The sequence below is a fragment of the Cuculus canorus genome, chromosome 5 (assembly GCF_017976375.1).
Source record: "Cuculus canorus isolate bCucCan1 chromosome 5, bCucCan1.pri, whole genome shotgun sequence".
In the NCBI taxonomy this organism is placed as follows: Eukaryota; Metazoa; Chordata; class Aves; order Cuculiformes; family Cuculidae; genus Cuculus; species Cuculus canorus.
The window spans coordinates 45,064,337-45,088,761 of NC_071405.1; the positions used below are offsets into that span (position 1 = coordinate 45,064,337).

Sequence of the window (24,425 nt, forward strand, 5' to 3'; positions counted from 1 at the left end):
AGCTGTAAAATTGGCAGCAACAAAAAGTGCTTTATTTCAGTAGCTCACAAAAGTTTACATGCAAATTTCAAATAGCCCCGAATATTATGTATCTGCACCTTACTAGTTAAATTCTAATTATTCTTTTTTTCTTCTGGCTGAGTTAATACTTAAATTGAACTCAACATGCTGTTCTCTTGTTTATTCCTAAATCTTGGAGAAGTTTGTGTGTGTTTTCTTTCTTTTATTTTTTTTGTTTTCTTTATTGTTTTGGTTTTTGTTGGTTTTTTTTTTTTTAAATTTAAACAATAATTAGGCATAAATCACTGCAAATGAGGTTGCAACATGCCATTCAGTGGGATTCTAAATGTTCTAGAGTCTTCTGGGAACCCTTTCTTAACTCACAATATTGCTTTAAGCCTAAATGAAAAGGAATTTGCAACACCTGGCATAGATTAGGAACAGACTGTGTTTCAAAGGGAGTGTTTTGTCCAGTGGTTTTAGTTTAAGCAGCATCCAGCTTCCATACCATGCAAATGTGTGGCCGTGTAGTAAACCAGATTAGAGGACTAGGCTGAAAGTAACCTCCTTAGTTACATTTGTTTTGTGCTCAACTTTTTACAGTTAAAATACTTTTTCTCCTCTCTTCCCTCTTCTTTCCTCTTGTATGTTATGAAGAGTTACCTACCTCAGTGAGGAGAAGGAGAGAAGCTGCTTTATGATATAGGGTAAATTATTATTTAAGTAAGTTTTTTCTCTAGTCTAATAGAACTGTAGTGATGCAGGATCAAGGATTTGTTGGATCTAAAGTATTCAGCTTTGAAGGAAGGATAATGCTGCATGTTTCCATGGAATCCAGATGTTACACAGCCTACAATGTTTTGTTCTCTGTGTTGTTCTTTGTTGTTGTTTTTTAAATAAAAATCTAAACTCAATGTGTTATTTTTTGCAAAGCTTTAGTTGTGCTGTACCTCATTAGTGACAAGAATAACATCTTGGAGGATCTTCTGAGCAACACAGAAATAGAGCATGTGTTCACATTTGGAGTGTGATGTGATAGAGGGTTAATTGTGTGGATTAACTGTTCCACAGGTGTAGATAGATGTTGTCTCTTTTGATGTTGTGCTGCTCTGTGGTGGTTTTGGACAATTACTGCATGAGATGAAGTTTTTAGTTTGAAAGCTTCAACTTAAGAAGCTAGAAATGTTTGGCGTCATTTGATGTCAAGTTACTTTATTGTGTGTGTATATAGATGTATATATAAAACCCTAGAATGCAGAGTATGTTTATAAAGGAAACAACGTAATGCTGTAATCAGTAGAGCACTTTCTTGAGAGGTTTTAGCTTCCCTGATTTCCTTTAAGTAAAACATGAGAAAGTTAATGTCCAAAACAATCTACACCAACTGGAAATACAAGAGAAGTAAAAACTATCTGTGATAAGCTTACTGTGCTTAAAAGGTATACACCAAAGGGGGAATACATGGCACTAATACTTGGTCGAGCTATGAGTGTGTTATATGCTAAGCAGTGCATTGCAGTAGTGCATGTACTCTGTTCTGCCTTACTGAGACCCCCAGTCTGGCTCCGGAAGGACGGCAGTGTTTCATAGAATCATAGCATGGTTTGGGTTGAAAGGGACCTTAAAGGTAACTAATTCCAACACCCTGCCATGGGCAGGGACACCTCCCATTAGATCAGGCTGCCCAAGGCCCATCCAACCTGGCCTTGACTACTGCCAGGGAGGGGGCATCCACAACTTCCCCAGGCAACCTATTCCAGTGCCTCACCACTTCTATCACAAAGAATTTCTTCCTAATGTCTAATCTAAATCTTCCCCTTTCCAGTTTAAAGCCATTCCCCCTCATCCTGTCACTATATGACTTTGTAAAAAGTTCCTCCCCAGCTTTCTTCTAGGTTCCTTTCAGGTACTGGAAGGCGGCTGCTATAAGCTGCTATAAGGTGTCCCTGGAGCCTTCTCCAGGCTGAACAACCCCGACTCTCTCAGCCTGTCCTCATATGAGAAGTGCTCCAGCCCTCTGATCATTTTCGTGGCCCTCCTCTGGTCTGGCTTCAAAAGTTCCATACCCTCCTTATGTTGGGGATTCTAGAACTGGACACAATGTTCCAGGTGGGATCTCACAAGAGGAGAGTAAAGGGGGAGAATCCCCTCCTTTGACCTGCTGGCCACGCTTCTTTTGATGCAGCCAAGGATAAGTCTGACCTTCTGGGCTGTGAGTGCATGTTGCTGGCTGATGTCGAGCTTCTCATCAATCAGCAACCCCAAGTTCTTCTCTGCGGGGCTGCTCTCTATCACATCATCCTCCAACTTGTATTGAAAGTGCGGATTGCCCCGACCCAAGTGTTATTGTTGCAGTGTTGTTATTACACTGATATTGCAGTCCTGATGTAAAAATCCAGATAGATTCAGTGAAACTCCATGCAGCTGTTGAACTCTCAGGTGACAAGTGATGTCATGACACTTTTTTACTTGATGTATAAGTTTCTTTTTCTCTGCTGGCTTTTTTGTGGTACTCTGAATTTGGAGATGAGCTGCTGCTTGTCTTTTGACTCCGCAAAATAGCAGCTAGTATTTTCCTTGAACGGGCACTGTGGTGTTCGTGTATCTTTTGTTTTTTTCCTTTTCTTCTGTATTTGAACCATTTGCACTGTAGCAGAGCCCTGGAGTTATTTCTTTTGGCATTAAAATTTGCTGAAATTGGAACACAGAGAAGATGGAAAAACATTTAGTCACACTAGATATGTTGTTTATCAGGAGTTCAGTTTCTCATTTGCAGTACATCTCATCTAGGCTGCCAAATGGAAAGGAGAGTTGGGATGACTGAGATCGTTCCTGAAACTTTTGCCATGGTAAAATGTATGCTGGAGCTTGATTTGCACAGGGTTTATAGTTTGGCATGGAGTACTGCATTTGTCAAGGGAATATGTACCATACCCTGGGAGTTTGGGGATCCCCTTCAGCTGCTCTGCCTTTTGCAGTTTGACAACCTTACCTCAGTGCAGAGCATCACTGCTTCTTTAATATTGTTCTTAGTCTCCTTTTGGGGACCTTTATCCTTGTTTACATACCAAACTATCACTTACATACATACTGCACAATTCTGCAAACACCAGAATTCAGTAGACACCTAGCAGAGTGACCAATTAATAACCATGAGACTGTACAGAGCACGAATTAGCTGCAAAACCAACAGAATCAGAAATGTGAAATGACTCCTATATAACTTACCTTTTAAGACCCCAAATTTTTATTCTCTCTCAGATTTTCTTCAGTTTTAAATAATTATCTAGACTTAAAACCTTTTCCAAGAAAGCAAATTCTGAGACTAAACTCCAAAACACGTTTGCTTTCTTGCACACAAACTACTAGCCTATAAAAACAGGTACAAGGAGACTGATATATCTGCTTTCTTTTGAATGTTACCAGCAGGAGTCCAAATGCGGAGAGCCCCTCTTACTCTGGAGAGTTTCAAGTGACAACTGTTTTTTCTGGAAATGCCCTTAAATTCCTGATTTTGGAGGGACAAATAGCATAGATGATTATTCTACTTTTCTTCAGCTAGGCTAGCTTTTGTACTTTATTGGTCTCTGTTAGGACCCTTTGCAAACTTAGATAAAGAAAGGAGCAATTTCTGTCGGTTCATGATCTTCACTAATTTGTGATACAGCAGAATTATGAGCGAGGCACATGTACCTCCAATTTAAAGGGAAATTAATTTAATGGGGAAAAAAAATCACTTAAGGTCTTTTGTCCAACAGTTGCATACTACTGAATCTTAGTTTGATACTAAGAATCCTTGGGACTCAGTGTTGAAGTCAGCAGTGGAGACCTTACACCAAACTTTTTGGATCCAGCGATAAAAATGTATCACAGTTGCAGATGATGGCTGCCAGGTAAATAAGAATGTGCTCTACCCTCTATAAGCAAGAATATCATCAGTTAATGAGCAATATTCACTTGCCTGCCTTTGATCAATGTGAGCTAACCACGTGCTTTGCAAGTATGTGAACTGCAATGCCATTGAAGATAAAACTGGTATTAATTTGCATTAACAGCAGAATACAAGTTTGCCCCAAAGGTCGTAGGATTCTATTCCAATAGGTCTATAATAATCATGCACTGATCACCAAAGACACATGAAATCAATTTGTCAAAATGGGTGTGTTCAGTAGCATCATGACACCTCTTTTAATTAACAGTTCCCTTCAGACACTTTGGAAGAGTTGAATTTTTGATTCAGTTACTAACGGATACTATGATCATTTTAACCCTCAAAAAATCAAGTAAGGTTTTGTTTTCTTTTCCTGACCCTTGGCTGACTTCTAACAAAAAAAAGGAAGAAAAGTTAGTGAAATCCTTAACACGCTGTCTCTTCCAGCAAATCCACTATTTTGAAACAGATGTTTGAGAAAAAGCTAGATTATCAGAAGCGCTGTGTCTTTGCCTCCACAACATTGAAAACCAGTTAGATTTATAGACTACTGATAATAAAGAGAGCAGAAGCTCTTCCTTTGTGTAGTTCCAGCAGGACAAACACTCCAGACAATAACTTGTAGGACAAACGTTGACCTTAGAGAAGCAAAAGATGCTGTAAGAAACAAATTTAGTCTAATCAGTATTCTTGGCTAAAGCAGAATCATCTCCAACAAGGAGTGATTTTCTAAAGCTTGGAACGGAGTACTGTATTTGTTTGCTACATTAGAGGCAGCAAATTAAGTATTTTCAGTGATATGAATACAAGAACAATATTACTGATTTCATTATCTTAAATAATCCTTTTCACCTTATCTTCTTTTTGCTCTCCTTCCTAACAAACTCTCACAAAAGCAAAATCTTGAATATTTGACTGGAAGAGAGTCACAAGACTTGCACAAAAATCAGAAGTCCTGTCCACAACTTTGTTCTGAAAACTTCTCTCAACCTCACACCCTCTAAAACCCAGAATCATCTGGCAGGTTCCCTGTGACAAGATGGTGATATTTGTGAAGATTCTTTACAGTTAGAAGAAAACCATGTCAGATTATGGAACCTGTAGTTTTGAGTCTTCCACATCTGACTTGAGTATACATTTGTTCCAATGAATAACATTTGTCAGAGGCTGAATCTAGCACATGCTATTTCTAAGTTAGTTTTCTGTATTTTACAAACATATTACATTTTCAAGGGTACGTATTGTATGTTTGGCAGAGATAGAAGTGAAATGTCTTTTTCCAGCTTTCTTAAGATTTATGTCTTTTGGAGTTAACATCTGGAACTAGAAATTGGAAACAATTCAGATCAGAAACAAGCATACCTTTGTCAAGCCTGTGTTTGTTCAAGTCCTGAAGAAAATTTGAAGCCAAATTTTCCAAATGAGGTAGAACCACTATTTTATCCATTACATTTTGGAACTATCATTGCTGCATAACCTACTATTATTGGCGAGACAGCAGTCTGCCAAACCAAGGAGGAATAAAATAAACTGGAAAAAACCCCAAACCAAACAAACCAGGAAAGAACCTTGTTCCCATTGGCATCCAGAATCTATAAAAGGGGACACTGTAGGGTTTTTTTTCTTTTCCGCTCATGGATTGACCTGAACTGTTACTCACAACGAAAGTTGTGTTTAGATGTCGAAGGAAGTCACCCTTTTGTCTGTGCTATTGTAAATCAGTTTGTGCAGAGGTAGGACAAATATTCAGTTTCCTCTGCAGTTTTTAAACTCCACTGAATGTAACATAGGGGTGAAGGGAAATCCATGCCTGCTGCATTTAAAGTAACAGTAGAGTTATTGCCATGGACTCTCTGTCACAGAATGTGAAACATCCGAGTATGTTTTTTTTTCATGCCACATCCCTATTTTTAAGCACTGCCTTTCTGCTTACATGTTTTGATAAAGACCAACGGCAATACCATGTAAGAAACTATTCCAGTGCCACTTCTTTTTCTAAAAGCAGAAAATACCAGAGATCTCAATGGACAGGCTGTTACTGATTTTTGTGGATACTAGCAGATTGCTGTATTAATTCTCCCAAAGAGAAACATAATGAGGCAGCTGGCAGATAGCTCTCGTGTAGCTTGAATATCGTAAACACTTTTATGAAATTGAAACTAGTGTCCTATGGTATTAGACAAAACATAGGTTTCTACTTTAAGGAACACATAATCAAAATATGAAACCTTCTCACTAACAAGACAATGAAAGTATTTGGCATTACAGAATCAATGTGAAGAGGAGTGATATTTGAACAAGGTAGTCCAGTAGAATGGGAATCAAATCCTGATCTGCTAAGCTCCTTCCCAGTGCTACGGCCCCACAAACATCTAACTCGGCTTTCTGGGTGCAACACAGAAACACAATCCACTAAGGAATTCATGCACAGTCTACCTTGCAAAGAGAGAGCAACAGGGTGAATTTTGCTATCAGTGTGTACACGAACACCATGACTCATATCAAGTTGAGCCATTAGTTTTTGAGCTTCGCATCAGAATAAGTTGATGCAAACATGCTGTCTGAGCAGGCAAAAAACAAGGTTGTGTTTCAGTTAACTGGCCAAGACCTACAGCAGGCTGAGGAGAGAGGTAAAGTATTTGTTCGTTAGTATCTGATCAGCTGAGTCAAGTATTTAGGAAATGCTTTGACTAGTGCTGCAGTGTCTTCATAAAAGGGCCACGGACCTGCTGTTGACATGAGTGTTCCTACCATCAGCAACTGGCTTTCTAGGATGATATCTTAGTGAGTTGCTGAATGACTTGCCACAGAACATGGTCCTCAGTGTCTTCTGAACTGAACTTCTAGCTGAGGTGGGGTCACTGTGGGCTCTTGCATGAGACACACTATAAAGTAATTCTCTCTTCTTCCCTCAGAGTAACTTGTCAATAAAGGTTGCCGATATAATTCTGAGCGCTTACTGTATCTTTCACTTTTACAGAGGGCAGTGTAAAGACATAGCTTGTATTGTTGGAGGAGGTGAGTATCCAGTGCAGTAGTCTGTGGTGGATCTGGAGAAGTTGCTTGTTACATCTTGAGACAACAGCTGGTGTGTGAGGCCTGTGATAGCCTTCCTCGTATTACACCATTCTTAATTTAACATAGAGGAGGTTTGGAGGCTGACTGTGGTGTGGGTCAATAGATTGCGCATGCATATGTGATGAGTCTTCCTCTGCTATCCAGTTCCTCTGTTTGGACATAGTGTCAAACTCAAACATCCCAGTGCAGGCTTGTGAGCTGCCTAGGTGTTCTTAAAGAGTGGGAAAATTTTCACCTTCATTATGGGATTTACTGTCTACATTTAGACTGGAATTACCAGTGGACCTTGGGAGCTTTGGCCATTATCGCTGAAGTTTGATAGAAGTTGTCAGTTCAAACTTCTTGCAGTTCAGTGCAGGTTCTAATTTTCAGCCAGCACCAAACTCAAAAGTTGACTTCTAAGATTGGAGGATACTCAGTTTAACAGCTGTTTTCAAAGTGCTAATTTCCAAAGCTCATTGTTAGTGTCTGTCTGTATCCAAAATGCCCTAATCCCAAACAGACAGAATATTTGCATTTGAGCTGTTGTGTGCATTGTGGTTCTAGACATTGTAACAGAATCCTCAGAAGAATAAGCAAACTGTTGTGAACAGTATGACTCTGCTTTTGGGAAAATCTCATGTGTATTTTAACCTCTGTAAAATGGTTGGGTGAGAACCTGAGGCCAGGGAGAAATGGCAGTTCAGACTGCAGAACTATTTTCTGTTTAGCGTTAGCTAGTCAGAACTGCAGTCCTCACAACTGTTTGGCTGAACACCAGTTGTGCGTTGCACAGGGAGAGATTGTCAAGAGCCAGTTTTGGAATAATATTTAGAAATTTCCTCTTAACAAAACAGATGAAATGAAAATTGCTTTATGCTGTAGTGAATCTTTGTTATCCTCTAAATAAAAATGTGCTTGTGAATCTTATCTAATGTGTATCTCAGCAACTTGATGTAAGAGTCCTGAAATCATGGCTGATATTCAGCAGATCTCTAAATATGTTCTTTATGCTGCTTGGTGGTCTGTGTAGTGTTGGCTGCTTGCATGGACTTGGCTGTTCTCCTTTCCAGCTGCTAAGCTGTGTTTAAAGAAGTTGAAATATGCTTGTTCCGTGTAATCCGTCTCAGTATTTGCTGCAGGGGTATTAAGGGCAGTCTAAGAGCACCATTGCCTTGTGCACCAGGAGGGGACTTCATGTGGCGAGCTTAATGGGTGGTCTGTGGGAAAAGACAGAAAAGTTTGAGGAACTCTCCATTAAAATAGTGTGTCCAGAGAAAAGTGGTCTTGAACACACATACCTAAGCATTTGCAGAGATGGAAATACACTAAATCATGCACATTGAATCCAATCACTTGGCTTTTCTGGTGTGTGAAGAAACAGGACGAAACAATAATTAATAAGTTCACAATGTGCTGTTGTGAGTTTCAAAACATTTTATTGCCAGCCGGGACAGTCTGAACAAATTCTAAGTTCTATAATTTGTATAAAGCACCATTGCTGGACTTCTTCAGAGCATGCTCTTCAGTGAAATCCTTTGATATGTCTTGACCAAGGGAAATGAACTAACTTTGGTATTTGAGTTCGAGACACACACAGATGAAACTCCTTTGCTGAGGCAGAAAGTAATTGTACACAAGCTATACCTGGTGAATGGCTATCCAACCACTATTAAAAATAACCTGTTGCAATCTATTCTCAGCTTCTGTAATGTGCTCTGGTATCTTCAAAGCATGTTTCTCTCTGCTCCACCTCTGCCTTCCCTTCCCAGTCAATGAAAAATGCAAAGCCTAACCTGATCTATTTTCTTTAGTGTGTCCTTTTTCCAGTGGCTAAGAAGAAATGATCTTCAGCCACTTCTAAACCAGTGTTGACTGGTTGGACTGTTTTAATCTTTCTCTCATTGTGTTCCCAGCCCTTCTCCTAGGTGAAAAGTACAAACTTCACTTGTTTTCTAAACCCACTTAAACCTTTTTTTTTTTAATACTTTTCTGTAGACCCTTTCCAGCTTGCTGCTGCTAAACCAGATGTCCTTTAAACTTACATGATTTATTTACATGAACACCCATACATAACACATAATGTATTTACATGAATACCTTGCGAAGTATTTGTAGCTGAAGTCTTGTCTCTTCTTGTGTGTACATTGATCGTGTACAGCCTCCCTTTTGCTGTAGATTGATGGCCACTGAGATTTTGACTGTCTTCAAGTATTCAGGAGTGATACTGAAGGTAACACTTAGCGCGTATAAGTGAAACTGGCAACAGATATATTTTAGGATACGGGATACAAGTGTGGATTGGATTACTTTTGCACTGGTTTATGCCTGTTGTGACCATGCAAACAATTTATAATACAGGCTAGTAAAGAGTAAAATTTACGAAAATTGTCTGGCATCTGCTGCATGCAATGTGTATAAATGTGGGATATTCTTAGTGGTTTAAAATAACACTCCCGTGTCTGAATTTCAGACCTCAATTCTACCTAAAATAAAATAAAATGGAAATGAATCCTCCTTACTTAATAACCAGAACACTTTCAGTTTGGAGAGGGAAATGCCTACCAAATGGATTGAGCTGAATTGTTAGAGGAATGGGATGGAATTTGGGGAAGGAATATATTTTCCTCTTAAAGCAGTACTAGAAACAAGCCATAACTAAACAGCTGTTCCTCCACAGCTCACTCACCCACACTCACTCCCTGATTCACAGAGAGGAGAAATTTTAGTCATGTGAGAAATGAAAAGCTGAGTGTATCATGAAGATCTTCAAGTGCCTTGTCTAAGCATGAGTCGGCTTTTCAGGAGCCCTTTGAGGTAATTAACAGCAGAGGCAAAGGTATGCTTGTAGCAGGTGGAATGATTTTTACAAATAATTGGGCTGAAGCACCTGCTGAAGTTCACAAAGGGGATATACGTGAGGGTGAAACCTGGCATTCCTGATTTTTTTTTAGTCCTGCACTACAAACTGCTACCATCTACATCTGAGTTGCAGGAAGAATATTCTCTAATTTAGTATTGAGAATCTACCTTATCTACAATAAGAGGAGTGTTTTGAGGATGAAACCAATAGCTCCCTATTCTTTGGAGGACAGTACCTGGCAAGTTCAAACTTGGGTTAGGTATGTGCACTTAGCACAGTAAAATCAACATTTATCTGTCTTTTGAAGTTGGTGATTTCAGATTCTGTGCAACAGCAGCAGCTGCCAGTAAAATGAACCAGGATCCAGAATGCGAGGCTGATGGTATTTAAAAAGGATCTTTTTTTTTTTCCTGCTGAATATTTAATAGTTGTTTGAGAAGAGTAAAATGAATTTATGTGTATCTATGGGTTTTGTATGTGCCATATTCCCTTCTTGCCTAACAAGGTGTCAGTAGACTGAGTTTATTTTAGGAGACAGGTTTAGCTAAACTCCTGAGTATCTTCCTTTCTCTTCCGTGCCTGCATCTCTCTACTTTTTGACTTTTTTTTCCTGCATCTTTATGGCTTGAGTAGTGTCTGTGTGACCTGGCATGTAACTTGCCGCAGCTACTGTCTCTCTCACCTTGAGCTAAGCTATGAAAAATGCGGTTAATGCCCAAAAGAGTGACAGCATGTGGAATAACTCTCTTCCCCAAGTTTGGAAGTAGCCATCAAAGGTCTAAGCCTCCTTATGCTCCAGAAGAGTAAGAGTTAGAGCTGGACAAGAGGGATCACTGTGCTCCAGAACGGGTTTCTCCAAATAATTTATGGCTGTTCGGACTTTACCTGCATGGTCTTGTTTTCACAGAGCAGCTGGTTTTAAGTATAGAAAGCTGATTCATGCTGACCCCATATCCTATCTTAGAGTTTCCATAAGACTGTACACCCTTGGGTGCTAACATTTTGACACGTATTTTTCACCATCTTGTGCCTGTGGTGGGTAGAGGGGTTGGTTTTGTTCCCTGGTAGTGGATGTTTTGTGGTTTGGAACATTGAATGCTGCAGGAATTATATGCTGTTCTCTCTGTCCAGCAGTACAGTTGGCTTAACCACAGAGGTCCCCTATGCGTTTGGCCTGTTAAGAATTGAAATAAAATATAAGATGTTGCACATACTGTAATTTTGGATGGCTGTTTTAGTTTGTATACTTACTTTAGTAAGATCTTCATTTTATATTGTGTACCAGGCTTCCAAAATCCTCAGTCAGTTTTCTTGACAGCACAGTTAAACCTTTCCATCACCTTTAGCCTAGTTAAATGGTGTAAGAATTGTTAAGTAAGGCTTTTCTCCTTTGCTATACATAGGATTTCTGTGTGTTTGGCACTTGTGGTGCTTTCAAGAGTAGGAATCGTGTGTGCCCCAGTGTTATCATGTCTTTCTATTTTGACAGTAAGGGGAAGGAGACAAAATGTAAGCACATCAACAAGTACTAAGCAGCAGTATAAACATAACTTTTTAAAACTCTCTTGCTTAGCTTGTCTTAGAACTGTTGCAGCTTTGCGTCTGACCTGCAACTGATGACAAATGCTCTGTTGATTATAATTCATGATCATCTTAGCCTTAACATGTAAATGAGTTGAGCCTCATCAAATTAGTTTTCAGGACTATTACTGAAACAAATAGCAAAGTTAATATAGTGCAATTTTTAGTTGTCCCACATCACAGTGGGGCTAGTGAGGGACCCTGAAGCACTACCTAAAATGAAGTGCTACAGATGAAATGGGTATAATTAAAACAAAAAATGAAACTTAATGGCTGAATTCAGAAGCAACACACTGGCCTGTTCTGTTGGAAGATAATTTGAGCTAGGCTGATGGCTGTGGGCTTGCTATACTTTGTAGAGCTTATGTTTTTAACAGAGTTGGATGGAAAGCAAAGAAAAAGAAAGACTCCTCTGCACTTCACCATACAAAAAAAAGTAGCAATATTCTAAGCCTCTGGGTATTTAGAAAATGTGCTTATGGATGTGGTAGAATCTGTGGTAAGGAAACTGTGGTACACATGCTAAAGCTGATACTGTTTATTTATCACCAAATGGATTATGCATACAGTGTACAAATCCTCTAGTCTTATGTCTACACAAAACAGCTTTCCTGGTGCAGGTAAAATGATTAAAATTCAGTAATTAAACACAGACAAGGTTAACAGAAGATGTGCCCTGGCACATTCAGGAGAGCAAGAGCAAGCTTGAAATTTAACCTGTGCTTGATTCCTAACCAGCTTCATCAGAAGTGTTTCCTTTTCTCCATTTAATAGACTGATGAAAAGCTGTATTTTCACACTGTTGTGCACTAAGCCTCAGTGGTCCATTGTCAAGTCAGGGATAAGTTTTCCAGTTAGGAAAAAAACATTGGAAAATTGGTGTTTTTTTTAATAGAAATACTATGTCTTTCTAGAATGAAGTATTGTTGATCAAGTACTGCATGATACAAGTGAAATTGTAGAATTGCTGCAAGAAGTATATAACTTTCTACAGTTTGGACTGTTGTTTGGAGTTCATTTGATAATTTTGGGGGTTTTCAGTTCTTATTTGCATTGTCAAAGGATTGTCAAGTCCAGCTATGTACAGAGGTTTTAAATACTGCCTATTATGGAAAAAATATGGACTGTTCTAATTTTACTGGAAGATAATACAGCTGCTTTTTTTTAATCAATCTACATTAGAATGTTGTCCTTTCAGTTGGGTGGTAGTAGGCTGGATATAAACAATTTGTCCTCCACATTCATCATTCATCCTGTTACTGTTTATTCTTTTCTCTTTTCAAAACAGAAGCTGGTGTTTCCCCTTTCAAGCAATATTCAGTTCTCAGGAGCATTGCTGATCAAAATAAAGCATCACACTAGGCTTTCCTTTGAGAGTCTTGTGGCTTTCTAACCACAGGATAACTTCTCAAGCAAGAGATGTTGCTTGGTAAGCATTTAATTGCTCTTCTGACTTATGTATTATTTTTAAAGTTGGGAGAGCCTGTGTTTCTTCAGTGGCATTCCAAGCAAGAATCAAAGTTGAGAACCAGTTACTTGTTTTGATCACTGTTGGGTTGTTTGGCTTTCTTTTTTTTTTGTTTTTTTGTTATACCTGTAATGCTCTAAAGAGGCTCTACAACCATTTTTTTTTTTAAATCTGGACTGAATAAAATAGGCTGGTGGGGAGGAGCAAAGGAGTGAATATGGTTTTCAAAATCAAGAGTTCTGCCTTATCTCTTTTTTCCAAAGGAAACTGAATACTCATGTATTCTTAAAAGGCATGAACTCTAGCTGTTTGTAGTAATCAATCAGTTTACATCAGTGTATAATCGCAGGAAAAATTTAATACAACTGGAAGCAGGGCAATGTGATTTCCCTGCTGGGGGTTCATAGGTAACAATGCAGCTGCTCTTCAGTCAGGATGACTCTGAAGCACGGAAGTTACAGAGAACACGGAGTTACTTGTATGCTGTTGACCTACTGTGTGCATCAGTGGGGAAGAACTCTCTTGAAAGGAATGATGAGTTGGGATATTATTGATACTGTTTGGATTAGGCATTATTCATATCTGATGTTTAGTTAAGAAGCCGTTGAATTCCTCTGCTGTTGACTGAACTTGATATTTCAGGTAGCTTTTTCCTTCGTGGTTGCATTAATAGTAGCTTCATTTTTGGGACAATATTTTTAAAAAAAATTGTACATAGACCTTGTACAGCTTTGATCTTTTGCTGGAGGTGGGACTGGTTATGTGACACAATGTGCGTAACTTGAGCAATTCTCTGCCCTGAAGAACTTGTGACTTAAACAGTGCCCACTAACATCAAACTTTCCAAGTGTTCAAATGGTTTGCTACAGTGCCACTTGTAGTAGACATCGTTATGGGGAAACAATGAGTTGCAGAGAAGAAAACAAGCACTTTGCATTTTAGACATTTTTTCTTCTGTTTTCAAAAACTAACCTGTCAGGCTTTCGTGATACTATTCCTTGTGTTTTTAAAGATGGCAGAGAGGAAGGTTTGACAGTTTTGGAAATGAGATAGGAGTTATACTGAGACTTCATTTCTTAACAAATAATTCTCCTCAAGCTGTATAAACTTTCTTGAGTTAAATATTGTAAAAAACAAAGCTATTACCTTTTCAGTGAAATATTCATGATAACTATTGTCTTTGCTGTCCAAGATCCTCACTAAAATAATCAGCTGATTTAGATTTTCCTTATTACTTTCATTGGCATAGACTTCCTCCAAAAAGAAGAATGAATCCACCTCTTTCCTGACTTGAGGGGGGGAATGCTGAATGTTTATGTATGTTTTTAAGCTCATCTGAAGCTGAATTGTAGATTCTAACTGAGATCTGTGGCCTGCACATAAATTCATAAGCTGAAATGTACTTCACTTTGGCCCATACTGTGGCACACACTCTCCAGTGAGCTTGTAGCTGGAGCCAGAGTTCACAAAAAAGGCAGTAGCGCGCGGCAGGGCTGCTAGAATAGCAGACCTCCAACTCAGACCTGGTATAAACTGTTTTCATTTAGAAGTGCTAGAGGAATTGAATCTCAAACACGATATCAAGAACTAACTCTCCTATATTGTATACAGTAACATGAATTTGAAACTGAAGATATTTATATCGTAGGCTTGAAGCTATAGACAATGAACTAACGTATCTGTTGATGCTGCTCTGTTATGTGTGTTGTTCCTTGAGTTGAGTGGCAAGTATTTGAACCCCTGCTAAGCCTACCTTGGAAGCAGAGCAGGTTAAATGATTGTATATGAAGCTAGGAGTCAGCAATAGATAGACATAGAACTTGAGCGGCCACTTCAGTTAGAAGAATAGAAGGAAGGAGTCAGGGAGCAGTACTGGGGTTCAAGGTGACAAGCAGTAGGGGCAAATGAAAATAGCTCTTCATTTGATCACATAAGATCCCTTTCAGAATTTGACAATCAGATGAGAAGCTGAGGGAGCTCTATTACTTCCAGTGTTTAGTGACTTTTTCTGAAATACTGGCATTTTCCTTGGCTGCCAATGATGTTCACAGCTGTGGCCAGTATGGTGGCATCTTTGTACTTGGCTTCTGCCTTCCCAGCCATTTCTGCAGATAAATATTTTTCTTGTTTACTGCTGAAGAAGCAAGCCTGCACTTTTAGGAGAGGAATGAAGTGGTTAACTTGGCCATCAGTCTGGCTGGTATGTTTGCGAAGGAATGTTCTGCAGTATGTCTACCTAATGTTCTCTTCTGAAGGAGCAGTTAGACCTAATTGTGCCTTTACCTCTCTTTGAAACATGCGTCTTCCCCCCCCCCCGCCCCGTGAATCCTTCAGAGGATCTTTACAATCTCCCTCTGCTAGAGTTTTGTAATATTGGGGAGTGAAGGGAGGCTTTGTAGGCCTCAGACCTTCACACCTTTCTCTCCCTCTCAGAGTGTAGAGGGACAGCCTCAACTGCAGGTATAGATTTATATCTCTCTCAGTGTATTGGAAGATGAGATCTAGTATGAGGGAAAAATCCATGTTTTCTGTGCTAAAATCTTTGCCAGTGTTACTGCTGCTTCTGTATGTCTTGCTGTCAGCTCCAACTCCACAAGGTTAATTTCCTTGCCTCTCATGAGTCACTCTCCCTACCTCCTTCTTTTCTGTCTGTGTCATCCACCAAGGTCATGTTATTGTCCAACTGAATCTTGCATGCAAGAGATCTAGAACTTTGTGCAGGTACTGCTGGAATATCTCTGTGGCTGTTATTTTGACATGTCTGTAAGCTTCCTGTCCCTTTTGTACCAATCATAAGTTAGCTCCCTTTTTGAAGTCTGTTCGCTGTCATTCAGTATTAGGACTCCAGCTTCTACCACCCACTTCAACTTTCAAACAGCAAGAACCCTTGTCCTTTTTCCTCTTGACAGCCTCTTCCAGCTAACAGCAGTCCTCACAAACTTCCACAACCCACATCATTGTCTGCTTTCAAACAATTTCTTGAATTTATCTCTCTTTTTGTGGCGCAAGGGAGAAGACAGTAGTTCTGAACCTTTGTCACAGTCTTTGCTATCTAGGAGGGTGTTTGGTAGGAGCGTTTCAGGGGATTGTGTCTAATACTGTTGGCTTCCAACCTGTTACTAAAGGGCATCAGAACTTGCCTTCTATGTGTTGTTACCACTTCAACTTGGTGAGCGAACTTTTAAACCATAAAGACTTAATTTGTTCTCAACCTGGGCCAGAAGGTATTGTTCGGAGTACTGTTGCATCACCTGAGTTTAAACTTTTAATTATGTTGAAGATGCTATCCATATCCCATAGATGCAGAATTGGACCAGCTCTTCCCCCTGTCTTTTACTCCTTTGTCTGACATACTGAAGGGAGAGTTTTTTCAGTAGTGTGCATTTTTCTCTCATGTGAAACTTCCACCTTCCTTCTCCTATACTGCCTTTCCTGCTGATCTGGGAGAAGAAATCCTCCTCTGCCATATTCATACTCAGTATGAGTATGTAGATGCCAATAATACTGACATGTTTTTGTTATTTTCTTCTGTAGCATCTCCCTTTCTGCTTTTTGCCAACCGACGGGATGTTCGACTTGTGGATGCTGGAGGCACGAAGCTGGAATCCACTGTGGTGGTCAGTGGTTTAGAGGATGCTGCTGCGGTTGACTTCCAGTATTCACAAGGCATCGTTTTTTGGACAGATGTGAGTGAAGAAGCCATCAAGCAAACTTACATTAACCAAACTGGGAATGTGGTGCAGAATGTCATCATTTCTGGTCTGGTTTCCCCGGATGGCCTGGCATGTGATTGGATTGGGAAAAAACTTTACTGGACGGATTCAGAAACCAATAGGATAGAAGTAGCTAATCTCAATGGAACATCTAGAAAAGTCCTCTTCTGGCAAGACCTTGATCAGCCCAGGGCAATAGCTTTGGATCCTGCTCATGGGTAAATATTAATTTGACTTAAATGCTTAATTGCTACAGTGGTGATTTATATTGAGTTTTTAGTTCTGAAGAAAGAGACGTAGCCCTTTGTTTTAGTTTATGTTTTCCCAAGGTATTTTTCTCAAGATATGTAGCTGAACATATGTTTGAGCTTAAATATTTTGTGGCAAGCAATGACAGCAAAAAAGAAAAACAGAGCTGTTCTTAGGTGCCAAGCCAAATATTCAACCGGTATGATTGCTTAACTTATTCCATTGCACTTCTGAAAAGTAATTAATTTTCCAAGCCTTTTTTATTGTTACTTTCTCAGATATCTTGTCTGGTAAGTTAACTGTTGTTTGATGTGACGTGTGTTTAAAATGTGTAGTCAGCAAGTTGCATAAATCTGCATAAGTCAAAACAGGAATTCCTACTTGCAATGCTCTGATAAACAAAATCAGGATATTTTTAAGTGATGGTGTTGGTAATGTTTGTGCTGGCAAGTTAAAGAATCTAGGTGAAAACAGGGAGTCTCACTGCTTTAATGTGACCAGGTTAGGAAGTAGTAAGGGAGCAGGCTGATATGTTACTTCTACTGGTCTTGAAAATACTTATATTGCTGTATGGTTCCTCCCTCCCTCTTCAATGCTACCCACCATTTCACATGGTTGGTGCTTGTATTCATCGTAGTAGTGACTGAAGATCTGCTGTGCTGTGCTGGATCCTTGGGATATGGGGAAGAGAGAAGTGAGGTGCTCTTCTCTTGTGTGCACAAATCCACAGAAGTGGGGTGGTTTGCCACTAATTTGCTGCTGTTTTCAGAGATCTTTTTCAGGGGTCACTTTATCTTCCTCTTCTGTATGGTATGTGTGGGCAGGTTTCTCACCTATAAGTAACAGGTGTCTACTGACATTTTCATGAAGTCTGGCCTCTTTGCAAAGGGATGCTGAATTAATAGAAAAGCTTAGGGTAAGCCACAAATATAAAGTAGTTTGTGGTTTATCCTGCACTGGGAGACGGGTAGTCTCGTGAGAAACCACCTTCTTCAGGTGTGTGAAAATTGAAACTAAGCAATAGGGGGCAACTTAAGATTACCATATCAGCAACTTCCACACTACAGGCTGGAACTTGGTCAGGTTGCGTTTGCAGTGGTTCCTCTATAGGGCTTCCCAGATGAATGTGAGGAGTTAGGGTACATTTATGATTGCTAATGTAAAGAATGTACAAGTACTTAATGAAACTGTGTGTACCCAAAGAAACAAAATCCTTATTTTTGTTGACATGTCAAATGCTAGTGCTGCCTGCATCCTTCAGATAAGTAGTGGAAAGATTCAGTAGTAAATCAGTAGAGGGGAAAGTGGAGTGGTTTTGTTGGACCAAAGGGCTTTGTAGAAGATTTTATGTAATAGTGCAGAATATTTTTCTGGAAGTTCACTGACATTTTGTTCTGAACATCCAAATTCCAGACTGGATGTGGCTTATGTGAAGCTGTAATTATATAATGGAAGACGTTAGGCAGTGTCTTGGAGAACATCAGCATTTATATACTGTCTTGCTAGGTGGATGTTTTGTTGAGTTCACAGCTTTTGCATAAGAATTTCGTGTTTTCAGGACAGCAAGTTATAACAAGTCAAATCAATGTATGTAAAGATTTTCTTCAAGCCCAACTAAAGAGATAGTTGGAATTCTTTGCAGTGTGGTAAAAAGAACCTAAATATCATGAATGTTGTGTGAAGAAGCAGAAGTGCATTTCAGAACTGAGTCCTTACTGTGTGTTGAGACAAGCAAACTAGAATTTCCTGAATAGAAATTTTCAAAAGAATGTGTGAATGCATAGCCAAAACAAATGAGTTCATTCTCAGTCCTGTAGGTCTTAGATCTGAACAGCCTAGAATGTGTGTTGACAAGGGTCATTAAATCCAGGACCTCTAAATCCATATCTCTAGGCTTGCTACATTAACAACTTGTAACACAGGGCTCTGATTCTGAGAGGCTGTAGCGTATCCGTAATCCTTATATTTGACTTTCACTGCTAATTGCTAATGAATTAGTTAGCTCACATCATGAAAGCCTACAGTGTATTAGAAACATCTGCTTTGGTTAATATGAATCTTGAATTTGTTCCTTGTTATGTGATGGTTACTGGGATTTCTTATGGAGCAAGCTTACTGTTCAAGGTTAGGCTGCTTTTCTACGATTTGGCTTATTCAGCAGACAGTACTGCTTGAGAAATTTCTGCCCCTTTTATATGCTGAAGCACAGAGAGCTGAATCTGACATGTGGGAAATGGTTATTTTAAAGAAAAATAAAAAGTGATTTCTTAAAAAAACCCATGCTGTCTTGTTTGGGGGTTTGTGTGTGTGTGTATAGCAAGTCTTCACTTGGTGCAGTCACTGGGGTTGTGAATTGGCCGTGCCTGAGTTCGTGTGCTGACTCTGGCAGGGATTAGAGAAATTGCGTTCGTGGAGAAGGAGGACCTTGAATTGGTTTGACTGGATGAAGGAAAGCTGCAAAACAGTTTTTACATTTCCTTCATTTTAGTTTTTAAAATGTCTTTCCTGACATGGTGTGGATCTGTTGAACAGTGTCAGTGTCAGTGGGCTTGTGCAGAAGCCAGCTTCATTTATGCAGTAGTCTTCCCCATTTGGAATAGCAGAGGCTTTGGGGGAAGCAAATAAGATGCAAATTAGAAAACAGCAATAAAAAAATTATTGTGCACCGGATGGCCACTAGTTGAAGGTTAAAACAAGTCTAATCAGTTTCTGTGCAGCATTAAGGAAGCGTGTGCCATAGCCCAGCCTAACCAAAGCTTCAGGTTGCTTGTGGCAAATTAGCCAAAATCTGCAAGCAATGACTGTCATTAACCTAAGGTGTACTTGGCACTAGAGGAAGGAAAGGATTGACTGACTAAATATGACAAGGGGGATATTAAAAGATGGGTTTAGAAGGGGCAACTGTCAAGATTGGAAAGCTCCCAGTTCAGAGTTTAAATATTTAAAGCCTCAGATGCACCTAATAGTTAAACCAGAGTTTCCTCAGTGTTGCAGCAAAACCACGAACCAGGCCTGTAGCTGTTCTTATGTAACTCACAACTGTGTTTATAGCACCACTTAAATAGAACTGCAATGGTGTTAACTGCTGATTCAGCAGGACCTTGGTCCCACCCAACAGTGTGTCCTGTACTTACGGTTAAGCATACTGGCTTTCTGTGTTGAAATCGCTGGGATCTGTATGCTGAAGCCTGATCTGTATGAGCTACACCAGACTGAGGCTTTGGGTATTTTTATTTAAATGACTCTGAATGGTGAAATGTTTTTAACCGTGTATCATCTTCGGAAGGCTGGTTGGCAAAGTCCTGTGGGAGACAGTCTTTAGCAGCTCAGGAGCAAGCCATCTCCATGTTCCGGAAAAGGAGCTGGCAGGGGAAAAAAACAGCTTGGTTGAGTTGGGAGATCTTGAGAGGCATCAAAAAGAAGAGGAATGTCTATGAGCTTTGGAAGAAGGGACAGGCATCTTGGATGGACTACAGGGAGGAAGTGAGATCATGCAGGGAAAAAACCAGGTGGGCTAAGGCCCAACTAGAAATCAAATTGGCTAAGTCTGTGAAAGATAATAAAAAAATCTTTCTACAAATACATTAACAAGAAAAGGAGGATTAGGGAGAATATTCAGTTCCTATTGGATGCAGAAGGAACAGCAGTGACAAGGGATTAGGACGAGGCTGAGGTACTTAATGCCTTCTTTGCCTCAGTCTTTAATAGTAATGGAAATTGTTCCCCCTGTGTACAAACCCAGGAGTTAGAGGAGCAGAATGAGGCTCCCATGATCCAAGAGGAGGTGGTTAGAGACTTGCTTGCCCAGCTATACACCCACAAGTCTGTGGGGCCGGATGGGATCCACCCAAGAGTATCGAAGTAGCTGGCTGATGTCCTTTCCAAACCCCTTTCCATCATCTTCCAGCAGTCGTGGCTGACTGGGGAAGTTCCACTGGACTGGAGGCTGGCAAATGTTGTGCCTATGTATAAGAAGGGTTGCAGGAAGGATCCAGGGAACTACAGACCTGTCAGTCTGACCTCAGTGCCGGGGAAAGTCATGGAATGGGTGATCTTGAGTGCTATCATGAAGCACATACAAGAGAACTGGGTGATCAGGCCCAGTCAGCATGGGTATAAGAAAGGCAGATCTTGCCAAACTAACCTGATCGCCTTCTATGACAAGATGACTTGACTACTGGATGAGGGAAAGGCTGTGGATGTAGTCTTCTTGGACTTCAGTAAAGCCTTTGACACAGTTTCTCACAGCACTCTGCTTCAGAAACTGTCAGCCTCTGGCCTGGACAGGTGCACACTCTCCTGCGTTGAGAACTGGTTGGATGGCCGGGCCCAGAGAGTGGTGGTAAATGGAGTTAACTCCAGCTGGAGGCCAGTTACAAGTGGGGTTCCCCAGGGCTCAGTACAGGGCCCAGCCCTGTTCAATGTCTTTATCAATGACCTGGATGAAAGCATTGAGTGCACCCTTAGCAAGTTTGCAGATAACACTAAGCTGGGTGGAAGTGTGGATCTGCTGGAGGGTAGGGAGGCTCTGCAAAGGGATCTGAACAGGCTGGACCACTGGGCTGAGACCAATGGGATGAGGTTCAACAAGGCCAAATGTCGGGTCCTGCACTTGGGGCACAACAACCCTATGCAGTGCTACAGACTGGGGGAAGTCTGGCTAGAAAGCTGCCTAGAGGAGAAGGACCTGGGAGTGTTGGTTGACAGCCGACCGAACATGAGCCAGCAGTGTGCCCAGGTGGCCAAGAAGGCCAATGGCATCTTGACTTGTATCAGAAACAGTGTGACCAGCAGGTCCAGGGAGGTTATTCTCCCTCTGTACTTGGCACTGGTGAGACCGCACCTTGAGTACTGTGTTCAGTTCTGGGCCCCTCACCACAAGAAGGATGTTGAGGCTCTGGAGCGTGTCCAGAGACGAGCAACGAAGCTGGTGAGGGGGCTGGAGAACAAGTCTGATGAGGAGCAGCTGAGAGAGCTGGGGTTGTTTAGCCTGGAGAAGAGGAGGCTGAGGGGAGACCTTATTACTCTCTACAACTACCTGAAAGGAGGCTGTAGAGAGGAGGGTGCTGGCCTCTTCTCCCAAGTGACAGGGGACAGGACAAGGGGGAATGGCCTGAAGCTCAGCCAGGTGAGGTTTAGGCTGGACATCAGGAAAAAATCTTTCATGGAAAGGGTCATTGGGCAGAGGCTGCCCAGGGAGGTGGTTGAGTCACCTTCCCTGGAGGTGTTTGAGGGACGGGTGGACGAGATGCTGAGGGGCATGGTTTAGGGAGTGTTAGGAGTGGTTGGACTCGATGATCCAGTGGGTCCTTTCCAACCTGGTGATCCTATGATTCTGTGATCTGATCTTGCCTGCTTTAAAATAGTTGAGGAGGGGAATACTGAATGAAACCTTGTGACTATTGCAAATACTAGAGGGGAAAAACATCAAACATGGTATGATTAAAGGTTATGCTTTTTAGCAATTATGACTTTTTCTCATGACTACTCAGTTAAAATGAAGAAGATGCCCTCGTTTTAATTGAAACATGATTATTGCTGCCTTGAAAGCTAGAGATTAGTTTATATCTTGTGTACTTACATTTAGTGATTAATTTCAAGTATAAAATTGTTTTTGAAGCTTTTGGTTAATTATTTGAAATGCTGTAATGAGGGTGAATATATGACTAGCACAATTGTTTTCTTAGAATGTAAGAAAAGTACTCAACCATAAAATTGGTCATAAGTCATATCCAGTATCTTGGTATAGCTGTAATTTCTGGGAGTTGGAAAGCTTTTGATATGATGGGTGGCCAAATAGCTGCAAGTAGTCTCATGCATGAGAAGGTTAAAGTTCTTGTGGGAAGTGTTATTTTTGCTGATTTTCAAATTGATGCTCTTGATGGTGACAGCCTTTCTGTAAATGTTTTATCAGTCTCCATTTTTATTTCTCTGTGTTCTCACTCATAGGTATAACTAACTAAAGGGCACTAATTTTTCAAAGACCATTTGCTTCGTTTGAGAGTGAAGCTGACTCACTCCCATGTTAGCACTCTTTTTTTTTTTTCTCTGCAAATTCTGCCATTCCTTGTATCCTGAGTTCTAGAGAGACTGAGGCTTCTTAGCTCTGTGCAAATTAGGTCTTCTTAAGTAATTTGGGAATAATAGTATTCTTATCTCTTTAGTTTCTACACCATTTCTTAAGGGAACAAAAGGAACTATGGGACGGCTTTGGTTGTCTCAGTGCCAGCGTGGGCTACACTGGTTTCTCAGGTGAAGTCAGGAATGTAGCCTTCGTCTTGTAGCTTCGGCTTTAGGACTAAAGAAATGGTGGAAGCTGGCGTTCTCTTTTATTAGAGAACATGATGAGTGCAGTTTATAGGTGCACAGAGGCAGTATGGAAATGGTGGCATTTATGAACAGTTGGTCTGGCTGGATTGGCACCATTCTGATTGTCATGAATGGATGGCTTTGGCTTACCTTAAAACAGGTTTTTAATTTTTTCATGTAAAGTTAAGAAATAGTATAAGCTGAAATAAATGTTGAATGTGTACATTAACAGGGTTTTGTTTGTTAAATTGTGTTTAAAATTATAAGCATGCAAATGAACATGCTTAGATTGCATGCCTTGACAAATTATTGGCTATCCTTTGAGTAAACTCTTACCACAAACATTGAGTTAAAATACATCAGCACACTGAAATAGATAAAATGCTTTGGCTTTTAGCTAAATGTTTAATGAGAAGCGTGAAATCTGTGGGTAGAACAACACCTTACTTACAGGATCAAATTACTTTGTGTTTGCTGGATGCTCTCCTCCATTAAGTCAGTAAAATGTGTACATTTCTTGGACTCTTGACACACTTTAATCCAGTGTTCCTTCTGGACAGAGAAAGAAATCTAGGTTTAACTTTCGTTAGAGATAGTTAAACCAGAGATTAAGTCGTGGCTGGGTCTACCAGTAAACTGCAGAGGGTGGGAAGCATCTCATAAGCTGATGGAGAGAGTTCAGCATTTCATTCTGCACCTTTTATCAAAAGGGAATCTCTGCTTAGTGCTGGTAAGGCCACCCCTGAAGGACTGTGTCCAGTTCTGGGGCAGATGTGCTCAGTGAGCCTAACAAAGGGCCACGAAGATGATTAAGGGATTGGCGCCTTCACCATAGAAAGCACGGCTGGTTGTTTAACCTGGAAGAGAAAAGACTCAGATTATCTTATCAACGTGTATAAATATGTGATGTGAAGGAGTAAAGATAATGAAGCCAGACTGTTCTCAGTGGTATCCATTGAAAGGACTAGAGGCAATAGGCACAAGCTGAAATAGAAGGAGTTCTACTTAAATGAAAGAAAACTCTACTGAGAGGCTGATTAATCACTGGATCAGGTTGCCCAGAGATGTTGTGGAGTCTTGCAGCCTTAGACATAGTCAGAACCTGACTGGTTGAGCCATGGGTGACCAGCTCTGGTTGACCCTGCTTTGAGTGGTGGGGTTGCAGTAAGATAATCTCCAGAGGTCCCTTCCAACCTTAGAGATTCAGTGATTTTGTGGAAAAAAACAGCCTTTTTGGTGCAGGGCTCATGACCT

At 40.4% G+C, this 24,425-nt stretch overlaps 1 protein-coding gene across 1 annotated transcript in view; it reads left to right on the forward strand.

Moving 5' to 3' along the window:
* The window catches only part of LRP5 (LDL receptor related protein 5), a 164,984-nt gene that overhangs the window by 12,101 nt on the left and 128,458 nt on the right, over nucleotides 1-24,425 (forward strand). The window contains 1 exon segment of the mRNA XM_054067099.1: nucleotides 16,435-16,831. Coding sequence (XP_053923074.1) covers nucleotides 16,435-16,831 — 397 coding nt within the window.